At 41.9% G+C, this 17,344-nt stretch overlaps 1 protein-coding gene across 2 annotated transcripts in view; it reads left to right on the forward strand.

The window, feature by feature from the left end:
- sh3rf1 (SH3 domain containing ring finger 1) overlaps positions 1 to 15,917 on the forward strand; it is a 30,372-nt gene extending 14,455 nt beyond the window's left edge. For both annotated transcript variants that reach the window (XM_034881517.1, XM_034881516.1), the window contains 10 exons: positions 2,731 to 3,006; positions 3,561 to 3,656; positions 5,069 to 5,374; positions 7,739 to 7,849; positions 9,822 to 9,949; positions 10,697 to 10,867; positions 11,506 to 11,789; positions 11,895 to 12,211; positions 12,703 to 13,034; positions 13,201 to 15,917. In XM_034881517.1, the coding sequence (XP_034737408.1) occupies positions 2,731 to 3,006; positions 3,561 to 3,656; positions 5,069 to 5,374; positions 7,739 to 7,849; positions 9,822 to 9,949; positions 10,697 to 10,867; positions 11,506 to 11,789; positions 11,895 to 12,211; positions 12,703 to 13,034; positions 13,201 to 13,369 (2,190 nt within the window). In that variant the 3' untranslated portion in view covers positions 13,370 to 15,917. The remainder of the gene's footprint in view (positions 1 to 2,730; positions 3,007 to 3,560; positions 3,657 to 5,068; positions 5,375 to 7,738; positions 7,850 to 9,821; positions 9,950 to 10,696; positions 10,868 to 11,505; positions 11,790 to 11,894; positions 12,212 to 12,702; positions 13,035 to 13,200) is intronic.
- The last annotated feature ends 1,427 nt before the right edge of the window (positions 15,918 to 17,344 follow it).

The following is a 17,344-nucleotide window of genomic DNA, read 5'->3' on the forward strand; positions in this document are numbered from 1 at the left end:
TTAACAACTCAAGCATGTGGTATGAAGAGGTCACAGGGTAATGACATTACATCCTCAAAGGATTCATTTTAAATGGTAATATGTTTTACTAATCAAAATATATATCTCAAGCAAGCTGTCTGTAAAACAAAATATTTATGTCACCAAATTACTTATCTGTTTTCTTAGTTAATACATACAGCTACCATTTTGAAGAAGTTGGGCTGCTGAATGGTATTATTGTTAGTTTATGGATAATAAAAATGGAATGTGCGTTTTAAGGATTCATTTTAAACGTTTTTGTTTATGTTATTGGAATAATTATAAATTCTAACCAGGCCATGTTGGGGGCCTCAAAATTAGAAGCAGTGGGGGTGTTGCTGCTGCGGGCAATTATCTACTTTAAATCTTTAAAGAGGCTAGAAGTCAGATGTTTTACAAGTCTGATACAGCAACCCAACAGCGGTGTATGCTGCTGTATAATTACTTCCATAAACTTTCGCCACAGATGTTTGGAGAGGTGGAGTCAGGGAAAAATCGAGTTTTTTTTATTTTTATATAGCATTTGTGTTGTTTTAACTCTTAAGCTCTCTTCTGTACATTCCGGTTTAAAGCACAGTGTTTGGTCGGGACTGATGGTGCTCCTTTATGCACTGCAGAGACAACAGCACTGTCTCCATGGACGCGAACTGGACATTAACCCTCAGAGCCATCACCCCTCCCCAGACTTGCACACCCACATCACCACCTATATCCAGAGGCCCTTGTTGTCAATCTCTCGATTTTGTCTCTCTCTCCCTCTTACTATGTTAAGCCAAGTGAAACTTGGAAATGTACCTCTGCTGACTTCTCCTCTTTTGTGAGGCCAGAAAAGGGAGTTTAAAAAACAGCTGAGACGTAGGCGGTAAGTGAGTTTGGGACCAAAACATATCACTCTGTCAGGAGTGTGTTCTGTGTTGTCCAGTACAAAGCTTAGAATGTAAACTGCTAGTTCAATAGAAGTCAGCTGGATAATCTCACCTAACCATTCTGGCCAGTAGAACGACATTTTCTAGCACAGTGTTTTGTACATGCAAGACCTTATTTCATAACACTTTTTATGAGTACAATCCCTTTTACCATGTACAAAAATAAATACATAACAATGCTGACTTTGGACACTGTGCTACTACTAAATGTTTTATTAAGTCTTGGCCTTAGTGTACAAACAAGTGCTCACTCACTTAATAGTTTCAAGGGGACAAGCATTTCATATTTTCCATGCAATTAGACACCATTGGCTTTGTGTCGCGTTAACCTGTCATTTACAACAAAAATGGCAGAGCTTCTACTTTCATTTGCATTTTCCTCACAAAACTCTCTGCCAGGCCTGGGTGGGCTCAAAAGCCCTGTTTTCCCCTGAAAGGAGGCCCAGTTCCAGTGCAGTGTGCAGGGGGCTGCAGTACACCTCCTCCCACTGCTCCCTCCCCACAGACTGGACCAGCAGAGCCAGAGCCCGATTGGCTCTGTGCCTTAGGCTGTGTGATTCTCTGCAGCAGGGTAACGTCACCCTGGCTCACCATCACGCCTCATTCTGTACTTTATTCTCCTCTGAGCCTTTAAACGGTTCATTAGCCTTTAACAAGACTGCAGAGCCTGCTCCGAACTCTGCTTAAACCCCTCTCGCTCTGGCTCACTTTCACACCATAGCCGTATCTGCCGGAGCCGTGTTTCTTATCACTGTCTATATTCCTCGTCGACTCGCTAGTGTCAGTTCCAGAGTTGAGATCCAGTTGGTTAGTAGTGTTTGTGATTCTGAGCACTGCAAAAGATGTCAAACAGCACTGGGATAAATGGTGGGGGGTTGGTTTGGACTGAAGCCTTCTTCATGGACACCCACCCTGAATGGGGAACATTGATGCTTCTCTATCCTGCTACTCCCCCCTACTCGCTGTCCCTCTTTCCCTGGATTGTCATTCCCTGAATGGGCCTTTCAGGACTTCAGACTAGCAGCCTGAGATACAAAACCTTCTGCTGCAAGATAAAGAAACGGAGTCCTGGGCCTTCTGAAGGCGATGGTCAGCTAGTCTCAACCAGCCAGGCTCATCACACTTAAACTTTGAACACACAACAGAAACCTTTTAACTATGAGGGAACAAACAGGACAGTTTACTGTCTCCGGGAAAACATACATTCCATCATTTCCTGTAGCCTATCCCTTTTTGTTTGTAGTGTCCAAAAACATTTACTATTTCATTTCCCATAGAGCCTGGTTCTCAGTTGATTTAGGAGTTGCAAGACTGACTTTATACTGCTTTGAAATCTGATGATTTGTATATTGGGCTGTTGTCAAGCTTGTTATAGAGCCTCTAGGGGTCTTAGCTTGAATGTTGTCCATTTCCCTGTTCTCTAGCATTGCTCTAGTACCTTTCTGAAATATGTCTGGTCATTTATTTTGAATAAATCTTATAACTACGGTAAGCCTAAACTAACTTCACCAAGAGAATGCAACGTATGTTCCCAAAGCTGTGATACATTGTTTTTTGAGACTTAGTTAATTATTTTTGTCCTTTATAAAATCAACACTCCTTGTAGAGCTGTTTTTGTACAACTGCAATTTTTTTCTAATTTCAAACCTTTATAAACAACTTCTGCCTTTCCTATCCCAAAGCAAATTTAGCATATGCACACCAACTACACTTAATCTTCACTGAATCAACTGCAAACTGATGGCTGGTTAGCATTAGTCTCAATCTCAATCTCTGTTTGTAGGGGGTACCCCAGCTCCCTTGTGCCAAAGCCCTCTACAACTACGATGGCAAGGAACCAGGAGACCTCAAGTTCAGCAAGGGTGACATTATCATTCTGCGCCGGCAAGTGGATGAGAACTGGTACCACGGGGAGATGGGTGGAGTCCATGGCTTCTTCCCCACTAACTTTGTCCAGGTCATCAAGCCGCTGCCACAACCACCACCTCAGTGCAAAGCTCTCTATGACTTTGAGCTAAAAGACAAGGAGGCAGACAAGGACTGTCTGCCCTTCTCAAAGGTAGCACAGTAGCACTGCAACACCCACCGTTCTGCCACATGGCTGCCGTAGTAACACAAAAATACCTCTCATTACAGTGATACTCTGTCTTCTAAGCATTCATTTTCTAAGTTGTGTGTGTGTGTGTGTGTGTTAGAATGTAAGGGCTGTTAACTGAAACGCCCAGTGAAATGATTTAGATTTTGAGCTTCTTGATTAACAACTGTAATTAGGCTGGATAGAGTGACTGCCACATAGAGCAAGGCACAGCTTAACTACAATAATTGAGTGGTTATATCTGTACAGCAGTTTGAGTCATACTTTGATGTTTTTTGCATTCTGTCGTCAGTTGTTTAGATGCCACATCATGAGGAATAACAGAAACAAGCTTATCAAGTAGTTTTCCAAACAGAAGACTCCAGGGTTTTTACTCTTGAGCTTTTTAATAAAACATCGTCACAATCTCATTATTTCTGTTCAGGGTTTGGTCCTCGAGGATGAGAAACACTCTTAGTTAGCAGCATCCTTAATTAGGTTCTACCTCATGCAGCGGCCCTCTGTGTCTTGACTTACAGGATGATATCCTGACTGTGATCCGCAGAGTGGATGAAAACTGGGCAGAGGGAATGCTGGGAGATAAAATTGGAATTTTCCCCATCTCATATGTTGAGGTAAGAAAATTAGATTCCTTAGTCGTCAAAATGTCAAGAATCATTGGTGGAGTTAGTCCTACATGAAGATCAGTAATTTACAGAGATCCTTTGAACTTAGACTTCTTTCCATATGCATCTTGTAAATGTGTCTATGATACTTCTCTTCCTTTTGAAATAGTCATTTGTTTCATGGAATCATTAAATACGTCTTTGAAGATTTAGACAGTCCCAGTCTCTCCCGCTCTGAGCTCCACAGGTCTCACTTAAAAGCTTTAGGAATAATCCAGACAGAATTAAAGCATTTGTAGTCCTTTTTACAGATGATTTTATTTTTCACCTGACAGTGTGCCTTCTAGTGTTGTGAATATTATAAACAAGCAGAAAAAATATATCAATTATCAAAACCTGATTTGCACTATAGAAGAATCTCAGAATAATGTTTCAGTCTTAAATAAGGTGCGTGATTGAAGCAATGCACAAGTGTTTTGAGGTTAGTTGGTGGAGGAGGATTTTTCTTTTTAAAGCTGACGGTTTTCTTTATTCCTTTCAGGTGGATTCTATCTTTTTTTATATTCATATTTGTATACACTGAGTGAGGTCTTTTGCAGAAACAGAATGCAGGCTATGTCTGAAGCTATACATTGTTTGGTTTTACACAGCAGGAGCTGCTGTAGCAGAATAGAATATTTTGTTCTCCTCTGACGAGATAGTATGCAGTCATGTTCAGGGTTTCATTAACAAATGCAGTGGCATCACAAACATATAGAGCATCCCAAAATGTTTCTTTGGTTGTGCACAACCAGTGATTATCTAGGTCATATCATTTTCATTGCCTTAGGAGCTTTTGTTCCCTTTCAGTTTTTTTACATACATTAGACTACAATTGCTTTTAGAGGTGGTCTTAAATGTAATAAGGTTATGGTTCCCCACCTGGGTTTTTGTTCCTAATCCCATTTATCTGGCTTACTGTGCTGGCATGTCAGTGATGACCCTGTTCAGACTGTCTCTTGGATTGGAGTGAAATGCTCTGCTTTTATGTCTTAAGTAGAGAGAGCTGCTTAGGGCAACGTGTGACAGCACGTTAGAGCACCCTCTAATTAACTGAAACCTTTTTAGTGTCCTCCTTTTTGATTTTTACCTAAGAGTTGCACATTACTGTGCATGAAAGGGTCACAAGCCCTGCAGTTTGAGAGCTGCCTCAGAAGATTCAGCTCCCTCACACTTTAAAGACCCGATAGAGCATTCTGCTGCTCACCATCCCTGCTGACTAGGTAAAGACGGAGGTCTTCTTTGACAACAACAGTGTATTACAGGGACTGACAGTTTTCATGATCACCTTAATGCTCCTAGCTCCATCATTCCTTCCCCTCTGTTATTTCCACCTTACTACTCTGTCTTGATTGCCCCCTGCCTCTCTTCCCCTCTCACAGTTCAACTCGGCAGCTCGTCAACTTATAGAGTTGGACAAGCCATCAGACTCCAGTGGAGACTCTGGTGAGGGGGCCTCCTCGGGGCCCCAGAGCAATGGTGCCCAGCGCGCAGGGGAAAAGAAGAACAGCAAAAAGCGACATTCCTTCACCTCTCTCACCATGTCCCACAAACCCGTGCTAGCTCCTCCCCCCCAGCGCCACTCTATGGAAATCAGTGGGCCTGTCCTCATCAGCTCCAGCAACCCCACGGCAGCTGCCCGAATTGGAGAGATCAGCGGGGGGCTTTCCTGCAGCGCACCTTCACAGGTAGGATACTCCACAGGAAGGGAGGGGGTGAAGGAGAGTGGCGGCCGCATTGCCTAGAAGTTGTACCTAATGTGTTGACATAAAAAACAGAAGAGTACAGTATGATAAATAGGCTCCATTTAAGATAAGATAAATGCAGAATTGCTGTTGCAGTACAAAGTAGGAAGTGCAAATACCAAATATTTAGCCGTTTAAAGGATGTCTTTATTCTACGTTTTTTTTCTTCTCATAATTACACAGCAGCACATAGCAGAATGTGGCACTTGAAAACAAAATGGAGAAATCTGCAACACTTGCAACATTAATATGTACTGTAATTTAACACACTTGGTGTTATTCTTTAATCCAATGTCCTGGATGAGAGGACTCTCTCAACCAGCTGATTTTTCAATATCATGAAAAAAAAGACAATCGTGCAGCTGGAAAGCCGAGTTCAGCTTCAGCTCTTTTTGTTTTTACAAGATGTTTGTTGCTGTTCAAAGGCTGCTCCCTCCTTCTGTCAGCTATTAGGCTGACTTCCCTTTTCCCCATCATACCAAACAGGCCATTGCTCCATTCAAGCGTTTGAAATCATGGATGCGTGACTCCACTCGTCCACAAAAACGACTCCAGCTCAGCCCTCAAGGTTTCCACACCAATCCCAACATGACAGCAACTTGCAGCTGCTTTATGGACGCAAGCTGCTGGAGATTGGCTTTGACTTGGTGCTAGACTGTAAGAACAACAGACAAGCAGATTTACTAGTGTCCTGCTGTTAATCTTAGTCTGAGGCTCTCTATGACTTTAACTCAAATGTCAACTGTCATGTTCATACAATAGCTGGCCTAAAATATACAACAGTTATTAAGGGGCAATGGTTTGTCAATATTCAAAGATCGATTACTCATTATACACCAGCATCGGCAACGTTGTTACACTTGATGGTTCTGGGCGCTTGTAGACAACTGGGTAATATTGTTTGTTTTTCTGGGAAATGTCCTCTCTGTGTTGTCTGGTTACTGCAGACGTTCTGAAATGCTATGTTCCACAACTCCCTATTAAGCTTAATCATTAATCCTTTTTCTACAGTGTATGTGTTTTATGTGCTTCTTGGCGGAAGGGAGACGAGTATAGTGCTTGTCTACAGTAAAGTGGATCTTGGGGATGTTCTGTTTTTTATTTTTATTTTTATTTCATCAAAACCTTTTTTATGTTGATATTATTCATGTATAATCAAAGACTTCCATGCAGAAGGTGCAATCAGGTTTTTAATGACTCCGGACCTTTCCCACTAATCATCAGGATACTTTTAGAATAAAAGACATTATATTTGTGCCTTTGAACTGATCCTCCTTAGTGGCAACTGGGCCAACAGTATATTTTATTTGCACATCAATGTGTTTAATAAAAACACAACAGAGACACACAGCCATTGTTCCCTCTACTCATCTTCTCTCCTTTCAACACACAGACAAACACAACAAAGGTAAGCCCCAGTTGCCTAGGGGCTGAGTAGTCCATCTTGGAAATGAATAGGCCTCTGATCTACCAATGTAGTATACAAGACAAGGGAAAATTGTTAAGGAATGAAAACAGGCTGCTGTTGATGGCATTCTTCCTCAATTCTAAAGGAAATGTACTTATTTAAATAAGCATAGTATACCTTGCCCTCTACTTTACTGTTAATTAATTGTTTCCAGACAGCCATTTCATCAACAATGTCACCTCTGAGCAGCCCACTGTTACATTTGGCTTTCCTTTGGCACACCCAGTGCACAATAGATAAGGAAGCAGTGAAGATTGAATCTGAGGTTGGTTTGCTTTCTGTAAGGTTCACCTTAAGAGGCGGCTCTGTGTGGAGCAGTCATGCATGGAGAGAGACCAGAGGCTACAGGGAGATATTGTGTGTCCAACAGTATGGCCTTGTTACCAGGACACCACCATGACTCACGTGGATGACTGGTTGTAGAAAGCACCCCTCTTTGAATGCCCAATGAAATGTTCTGCTGGGTGGTCACCTGGTTTCCCTTGACCAATTAGATCATCAGACCAACATTGTGGTTATGTCTAAGTCAACAGGATCCAATTACAAATTTGTGCATTACTGTTCTGTGAGTCATTTACATACAATGTGAAAGGAGAGGGGGAGAATTTATTTTTGTGAAATTGTGGTGCGTTTTGCTGTAAAATACTGTGGGTCATAATGATGTTTTTTTACTTCCTTATGTAAAATCTGATGAATGACATTACATGAAAGTACAGACTGATAACATGCATGCAGTGCTAACTTAAGCACATTTCTATTATTCATGTGAGTGGAGCCTGTCGCTTACATTGGATTCCTTATGGGATATTTTATGGTCCGCATTTCCCTTTTGTTGACAGGTACACATTTGCACAACTGGACTAATCGTGACCCCACCCCCTAGTAGTCCTGTTACCACAGCAACGGTCTTCACATTTCCCTCAGAGACGAGCTACACTTCCATTACTGTGGTAGGTGAAATCCTTTGCAGGTCTTATCAGTCTTACAAGCACCAGGCCAGAGCAAGTTCAACAGTATTGGAATAAATTATTCAAAGTTAGTATATGGCTATTTCTGTAGTACTAAACAGATTAAATAAATATATGGCATGTTTAATATATGGCATGTTTAATATATGGCGTGTTTCTGCAGCTCAAAACGCAGGAAAACTATCACATTTTTTATCCTGCAGAAAGTTGAGACTATTTTCATATTATTTTGAGTAGACAGTTGAAATGTGTGTGTGCGTGCGTGTGTCATTCAGAGACATTGTTTGTATCTATTAAATAGACTTGCTATTTTAATCCAACACTTAAATAAATGTGTTGCTGAACTATAAGGGCTGGACATGTTCACAATAAATGGCATAGAAGAATACGATATAACATTCCCTGTAATGAATGGCTTGAATTAATTAATGCAAATAGTAATATCACCTTCAAAACACTTTCTTTCCTCTGAGAAGATGAATACTTTTATGATGAGAAGAACTGCCTCGTGGCACTCCCCATCAGCTGCTGACAAGCAACATAGTTACCTCAGGTTGTCAAACTGTAGTCTCTGTAGAATAAGATACAGAAGCTTTATTATGTTACAAACTTCATAAAGCTAGCAACATGGAGGAACCTTTTGGAGCAAAAAATGAACTTAACATGTTTTCTGCTGAGAGAAAACAATCAGTACTAAAATGTCAAGAAATCCCTTTATCCCACACGAAACAGCATGCACACTTCCTGTCTGTCTATGCTCTGGCATGTGGAGTTTCTGAATGAGCAGGAATGTGTTCACAAAAGGTTGAGCTCTCCGCTTCACTTGGGAACCTTACATGATGTTTTTGTACAGATGATTTCTCTAGCCTGCAGGCAACCTAATTATCTCAGCTCAAGCGTCAGCAGTAAACCAAAAATGCACATCGAATGCACCCATACACCCATACCACAGGGCTGTCGGAGTGCCTCTCTCCTCCACCATTGTGTCATGGAAGCAATTACTCTGCTGCTCAGTGCTGGCAATGTTGAGCTTGGAAAGACTTGTCTTGCTCCTAAGTATAGGAGTTTATTCTGACACACTTCTCTCATTTGGGCTTTTATTTTTGTACAGTTTCTAAACGTGTGTATAGTGTAATGTTGTTTTCACGTGCGTCAGTTTGACACAGCTGAGGCCCAATTCAGAAAGCAGGTTAAGTAAAAACTCTGAGATGGTTAACCCTGAGATGAGGGAAACTCTCAAACCTGAGAGAGAAGGGGGTAACTCCAGCCCCTTTCAGAAAGGAAGGTAACTTAACCTCCGAGTCAGTTACTATGGTAACTGAGTCTGTCAACCTAACCTGGTTTTCTTCTTTGTCTCCTCCCTCTGACACAGCGCTCTTTCATTTCCTCATTCAGTCTGTATCAGGCGCATTTTAGCTCAGTTTGTTATCTGCAGGAATATTTTTAAAAAAATTGTTGCTTTATTAACTGTGTTAGGCATTACACACGCTCAACAAGGGAAAAGATGAATCCACTTATGCTTGGTTTGGGGGTTGCTCCTGCAGTGTATCAACAGACATGTTTTGAATTTCATATGGTCCCAATTAATAACAATAGATTTAACATCTAGTTATGTGGTCTCCCGGCAACAAACAAACAAGCAGAATAGGATATTCTCAGCTCAATGGGAAGTCGGGGACAGGGCTACTGCGTCTGCCAAACTAGACTCTCCCTGAGTATCGGCCAACCGGAGGGAATACCCCAGATGACAGATGATCTCTCATTCTCTTTCCCCTCTTTGTTCCTCATAAACACGCTGGTTTCTCCACTTACGCAACACACTCCATTTTTTTAGACTCATGTTACTTGTTTTTGTCTTTCTGTTTTGTACTGAGAGGAAATAAATTAATTGTGGAATTGTGATTAAATGTTGATACTATCTAACTACTAATATGATATTCTGTTCTTTTACAAGGATGCTCTCCCACCACCACCACCTCCTCCCCCACAGTCCTCCATTGATGGGGCAGCATATTCATTGGCTGCCGGACAGAGACCCTCCCCCAGCATAAGCGACCATAGTGGGAGACAAAGACCCACAGTGTGAGTTATAAAAACAGTCCCACACAAAAATATGCAGTCTTCTTAAATGTGCAGTGAGATGTCAGAAGAGGTTTATGCACTGATGGCCCAGGGCCTTAATGGAAATGTTCAGTCCAGAAGGGGAAAGCTTTGCCTGTCTTTGCCTCCCCCCCCCCCCCCCCCCCCCCCCCCCCCCCCCCCCCCCCCCCCCCCCCCCCAGCTGTCCGTGTGAGGCTGCAAAGTGTGAGCATGTGCATAGGTGACAGTCTCCTGGGTCTCATTGGAGAATCCCCTCTGTTTCCCCTGACTTTTGACCCTCCCACCTTTACCCTCATTACTCCCTCAAGTCACCATACACCTGCTAAGAATTAGATCCACCCATGCCTGCGTCATTGCCGTCATCTGTGCATGCATGTCAGACTTTAAGGCATTTATGTTCCCTTCCCCTGACAACATTGAAATCACATGGAAAACATCCCAGCTGAGACTCCTCTTCTTGGCTGTATAACCTGCAAATGGTTTTATCCTCCAGTGCTGATTTTCTCTGGGTCAGAGGGCCCAGTCTCTGCTGGAGGGTCTCAGAGTAGATGACAGATGTACAACTAGAAAGCGACATAAATCCAGAAGAAATGGCTTGCTGTACAAAGTGTTGAACTGCTTTTATTGCCATACGGGAGAAGATTATCCATGCTAGCGCCATGTTGGGGTTTGTCGGTTTGTAATTTGTGTTTGTAAAAATCGTTTTTTTACTGTTTGTTCTGGATCTAGCTATGTGGCTATGTTCCCCTATGCTCCCCGTAAGGAGGATGAGCTGGAACTAAGGAAGGGAGAGATGTTTCTAGTGCTGGAACGCTGTCAGGATGGCTGGTTCAAGGGCACCTCAATGCACACGGGCAAGATTGGAGTCTTCCCTGGGAACTACATGAGCCCAGTCAGCAGGTTGGTCAATTTCAAACCTGCACACACACACATTTGCCTGGTTTTACATCTATTGGTCTGTCATGCATGCATCTGTTTATTTTTTAGATAACTTATTAACTTTCAGGATCTACACGGTGGAGCCACATTTGTTTTATTTCTGTTTAGTAAATTCTTTTTTGTTGTAGTTATATTGTTCTTTTTTATTCAATGAGGTTATTGTGAAGCCCTTTGTAAAGAAAAATGCTATGTAAATACCACCGTACTTAACTGCACTTTACTTTATTTTACATCTTTTTGACCAGAGAAACATTCAAACATTGCAAATGAATCCCATTAGGCATAGCTGTTGCTTCCTATGCAAATGTGTTGTTGTAAAGTGTAACTACATAATTTATTTTCTTGATTTGGGTTCTGTTTCATAGATATGTGATTGTCACTGTTTCAACTTGTGCAACAGTTTCAGAAGAATAATATAAAACCTATTGATTCAAACAAACAATAATTAGAAGCTAATCTAATTACACATTACAAGAGTTACCTCAAATTTTTTTGACATGAAAGCCTAACACAATTTATGAGGTATAAAAACATCCTGTGCGCCCTCCTTTACCTCAGGCCGCTAGGTCTTACCCATCTTTCTTCCCTTTCCTTTTCAGGACAGCATCAGGGAGCAGCCAGCCCAAAGTGCCCATGAGTCTGTGCACTCAGGCAGGTAGAGGGGTCACCATCGTCAGCCCCTCTTCTGCAGCCCTTGGAGCCATTGTTCCAGGTCCTGATTTTAACAAAGCCATCGCCGTGTCCTCCAGCGCTGTACTTGCAAACTCCCAACCTGCAGTTGTGGTAACAGCAGCTCAGACAGCCACAGGTCAACAGCCAAAAATCCCTCTGCATGTCAGCTCCCAGATGACTGTGAATCAGGCCCGCAATGCGGTCAGGACAGGTACATTTACCGGGAAAAAAAATGTATTCCAGATGTTGGCTTGTTGTGTGTGTGTGTATAAAAGGGTTTTTAAATATGTAATATTGTTTTATGTCCTATTTGCAGCTGCGGGCCACAGTCAGGACCGGCCCACAGCAGCCGTGACACCCATCCAGTCTGCAACACCTGTGACCTATCTCCCACACCTTACAGTGTGCCCGCAGCTTTCCTCCAATCCTGCTCAATGCTGTTCCCGGGCTGGAGTGGCAATGGGCTGTGCCGCTGCGTCTCTGACCCCACCCAATGTCAGTGCTGCGTCTTTGGAGGGTGATGCTTTGAGACCTGTAGCAGTCTTTACTGTCCCCGGCTCTGGGAACAGCTCTGCTCTCAATTCCACATCTAACAGCGCAGCTCTCGCTTGCCGACTGGACAAGGACATCAAGGTTGGATATGTCTAAATATATCAGTGCTTCCATTTGCTTAATTAACATGATCTGTATTTAATTATCCATTTTGCTGCTGTTTGCACTAGATGTGTGCATGTTTAATTATAGCAGAAAGCCTTCTGACTTGAGATCTACCAGATTTGACTAACTTGTGGTTGGGATTGTCTGAGATTCCTGATGACATTTGATAGAATGCTAATCACACTGATAGGATTCCCCACTAGTAATCAACAGGGATGTTATAATTATATTAATGTTTATGTCTTTTGCAACAGACAGTAGCTATGTTTTTCCTCACTTCCAACCTTTAGCTTGAAAACCTCTCTGCTATAAATAGGAATTTGTGTGTCAGTGGAAAAAACACAGCAAGCTCCAGGCACTAGATTATACCTGTCTGCGGCTTGCAAAAATGACTTGTGCCTCAAATGCCTCAGGAGTTGTTGCAGTTCTCTAACAAACAAGTTATGCTGTTGTGGTTGTTGCTGCAGAGAGAAAAGAAAAGTCTTCTGAAGATGTTGTCCAATAAGAAGAAGTCTCGTCCTTCACCACCCTCCTCTCCTACCCTGGAGGCGGAACAAGCTGCTGCAGGAGAGGTGCTACATGGCGCTGTGGGCCCTGACACCTCCACTCCCTCCGGCTCTGTCAGCTGCCTTGAGCCCGAAACTGCTGCTGCTGCCTTTTCAGCCTCCTCTGCACCAGAGTCCTCCCATCGGAAGAGCAGTCCCCTTGATGGATGTGCACCGATTGCTCCTCCTCCTCGCCAGCCGTGCTCCTCTCTCTTATCTCAACAACACGATGCACGGCCCATCATATGTGAGAGGTACACTGATCTGAATCTTCTGCTACAAAGCGTTGTTTTGTGATTGTCCTGCTCTGTCCTTTTCATGGAAAGTGTAACACTATATTACAAGCATCATGACTTATCACTTGTCATTGTTGCAGTGTGTATGAGTCACTGACTGTGCCTCTGGCTGTCCTCCCTTCAGGTACAGAGTGGTGGTATCATATCCTCCCCAGAGCGAGGCAGAGCTGGAACTTAAGGAGGGCGACATTGTGTTTGTTCACAGGAAGAGGGAGGACGGCTGGTTCAAAGGCACACTGCAACGGAACGGCAGGACCGGATTGTTCCCCGGCAGCTTTGTAGACAGCATCTAATACGCACATTACGGTGAACCACGGTCAACACCATGACCAAGCAGACCGCTGCTCGCCTCGCTACTGTGTGTCAACGTGCCAACCAAACGGATCAGCGCTTGAAAGGTTGATAGCACAGGCCCATCGTATGGACACTTTAACTCCTTAGAGCCCACTGAAAAAAAAACAGTAGTGGTACATGAGAGAGAGCTGAGGTGAAGAACAGAATATATTGTCATTGAAAGCACAGTGGACAGCGTAAGAGGGGAGCACACTACTCATGAACTTTACTTTTTGTTGGTTATTTATATCTTTTGTAACAATTCAGCTGTTAAATGTGTGCCTTGTACTGTTCCTCACTTTATTGTACATAAGGACACAAAGAAAATTAGTCCTAAAACAACCAATATGAGCTGTTGATATAGATATGTTACACATTTAACTTATTTCATAGTTTGGCCTTTTTGTAATGCAACCCATTAAGGGGTTTGGCTGACACATGCCTTATGCTACATTTTCCAACATCAGGTACACTTTTGTCCCTCTGACTGCAGTTTCACCATGCTATCAAACTGTCAGCAGATAGGAGCAGGTGTATCAGATCCTCGGACCAGAACAAATGAGCAGTGTCCTCATCGCTTGCGCTGTAGGTAGGAAAAAGGATACTTCCCCAGCTCTGAAGGCATTACCTAAACCTGAGGATCATAAGAGAGATCTGCCGTATTGCACATTTGAGCTACAGTTCACAGGCAGGTGAACATTGCACATCACAAAATATTTCTGTGGGCCATTCATAGGCCTCCAGTTTGTTTTCCCTGGTGTGGCTGAGGCTGAAGTGCTCCAGTACCTGCAGTGATCAAATATTTGCATGTGATGAGCAAAGCCTCCCATAAGAGACAAAATGGTCTTACTTCTGTTGCAGGACAGTTTGGTTATGCCTTTTCAATATGTGGAAACCACACTCCAATATAGACTTGCAATCAAACATTGCTTACTTTGTACCTTCTTTGTCTTTAGTGCCCAGTGTAGCTTCTCTCCTAAGCCCTCTGGCAATAGGCAAACCCAGACGTAGCTCTACATTATAAGAGCAACGTAACATTTCAGTAACGGTGCACAACAGATTCATTTCAGTGTATATTTATGTTTGTTACGAATTCCACAGAGGCTGACACCTTCTGCTCTTATGGAGTCTGTCATTAAACTAACCTGGACACACAGTAAGACAGACAGGAAACACTCACCCTTCAGCGGATCTCAAGTTTTTGTACACTACAACTCATTCCTAATGTGACTTGTTGCAAAAACCACAGCTAGCTAAAGCACACAATGTTTGCTTAAAGGAACATATCATTGTATCACTCCATAGGAAGAGATGTGTAGTGTAATTCTGTTGAATCTCAAAAGATAAGGTTTTGTTGAAATCAATCACTTTGACCCCTTTATTATTTTTTTATGATTGGGTTTTGTTGTACATTACATCTATACAACGTTTTTAATGTTAACTATTGTATTGACTTGAATGACTGTAAGATTTATATGTGATTGGAGTGGATTTGGTCGTAGTGTTGGTTGTTGAACATAAAACAAAAAGAATGGGCAGTTTTAGTGGGAAAAAAAATAACACTAGATCAAAAATCTCATTATGTAATTCCTTTTCCTAACGTATTCTTTAAATAAATGAATTTCTTCAAAATAAAGGTATGATTAGGTAACATAATAGGCTGAGGGCTCCTGCCTCAGTAGACCCCACAATATGTAATGTAATGTGACTTATACATCTGATCTTCAACAAGTCTTATGAGGGCTGAGTCTTTAAACACTTTAAAGTCAAGAGACAACCACTGAATCGTGCCAAATTTGGTTTTGAAAAGGAATTTATTGATTGAATTAGACCCATAGTTTGTATTTTTTTGTAGTCTGTTGTTAATTGAGGGGGACCACTGTGTAACTGACTGCTGGAATATGTTGTTATGTAGTTTCTTTGAAATTTGGAGTGTATGGAAAAGGATGGTACAAATCACTGTTAGGGCCTTTTTGTCTTTCTGAATGGGTACTTCTGTAGAATTAATCTGGAGTCGCATTGTTGTCTTGGCAATCACCACACCAACCTCAGGCTATATGCTAAACTGTTCCTCTGAGTGTCTTTCCATTTTCACTGGTTCGCCTTTAATATACACGTCAGACTTACTCCAACACAGGTGTACACATGAATGCACTATCATGACATATCTAATCGTACTGACTTTTCATTATTGTTCATGCATAGGCTGCACAGTTCTCAAAAACATGAAGCATTTCTTACAACAGTAAATAAACTATATTTTCATCCATTGGAACACATGGCAACTTAAGTTTGCTTGATTCAACTTAACAGATTTTCCTCATGCCAAGGTGACCTACTTGATTATTTTTTTGTCTTTAGTTAGTCTGTTGTATGTCTGAAAATGGTGAAACTGAAATCAACCTATTTGGCACAAATCTATTATGTGAAAAGCATTCTGAAGTATTTGAGGGAATAGCACATTTTGTAAAAAATCTCTATAACAATAAAAGCTAATGGTTTCCATAATTTCCTCGGGCTAAGTCTTTGTTTCGTTATAACAGTAATGTTGTGTTCTGTTTTCTCTAGTTGCTCTTTATGTAGGCCACCTGCAACCAGGGCAGGAGTATTATCAAAGACCTAGACCGAAGTTGGCAGGACCGACTGAGTACCCCCGTCCTCACCTTTCCCTTTGTTCCTAAGCTTAGACGGCCTAAGATATGACCGAACGTATTCACATTTAAGGAATTACCAGCAAAAAGGGCAGTTGTTCCTAATTAAATGTGATTGGGGTAAGTTACGCTACATGTGGCCATTAATGTCTCCAGGAATAAAAGGTTATGGGCTGTAGAGGAGCTTCTCCTGTGTCATATAGCAGAGCAGTGTTGCAAAGAGAGGTGAGCCTCTCCAGCGTGTTCAGCTGGGAAACACTGACAGGAACTGACAGGCACCCAGAGGTCATTGTGCTGCACACAGTACCCTGCAGAGGATGGGTTACCATGGAAATAAGTTATTCCAATGTATGACCATACGACTAGATTTAGGAATATAAACAAGAAGTAATTTATTTTTTTTGTCTGACTTCATCACATTTGTTTTGCATTCTTTGGCCACTCCGCTTGTATTATTTTAGTACATGACTTACAAAATTCTGAATTTGAAAAAAGATCATTGCTGTCTTACGGAGCTGGGAGTTGTGGGTTGAATAATGCGTAAGGCGGTTGTTTGACTGACAGGAAAAAAGCGGTGTAGGTACCATTCAACATTAATAGCTGCAAGGGCTGTCAAGAGTCTAAGAAGAGTTTAAGAATTTCTTGACAATTTATAGCTCAGGGGTCAATTTCAAGTCACTGGGTGAGAGTGCCAGTCAAGTCTCTCTTGAACCCTTTCCTGTACATCACAGAGGAGTCAGGTATTTGGCTCCCTTGAACAGATGTCAGTATACATTGGTATTTCAGAGATTTCACAATGACTAATACATGTTCAAAGAAAATATCCCCTTTATTACTTGTTCCAAACTCAAAGATTTTCAGTTACAGCAATGAGCAAAAAAGACATACCTTCATGAAACTATACACATATGTATGTCTATCTGAGTGTGTATGTTCATGTAAAGGGTTACAGAGACGTGTGTGTGTGTGTGTGTGTGTGTGTGTGTGTGTGTGTGTGTGTGTGTGTGTGTGTGTGTTCACACAGAGAGAGAAAAATACTGTTCTGTTGGCAGGTATAATTAGATCAGTAAAGTGTGAAAGAGGGAAATGATGTCTTGGTGTTCAGAGAGGTGATCTGAATACAAATCAAGCTGTATTTCTCTCTGCGACATCCAGACGTTATTAATGAACATTGTGCAGAGAGTAATCCCATTATATATATATATAAATAAATAAATAAATGTGTACTGTTTATTGATCCCCAGTGGGGAAATTACAATTTACATAGAGTTTTTGTTAAAAATC

The sequence above is a fragment of the Etheostoma cragini genome, chromosome 9 (genome assembly GCF_013103735.1).
Source record: "Etheostoma cragini isolate CJK2018 chromosome 9, CSU_Ecrag_1.0, whole genome shotgun sequence".
Classification (NCBI taxonomy): domain Eukaryota; kingdom Metazoa; phylum Chordata; class Actinopteri; order Perciformes; family Percidae; genus Etheostoma; species Etheostoma cragini.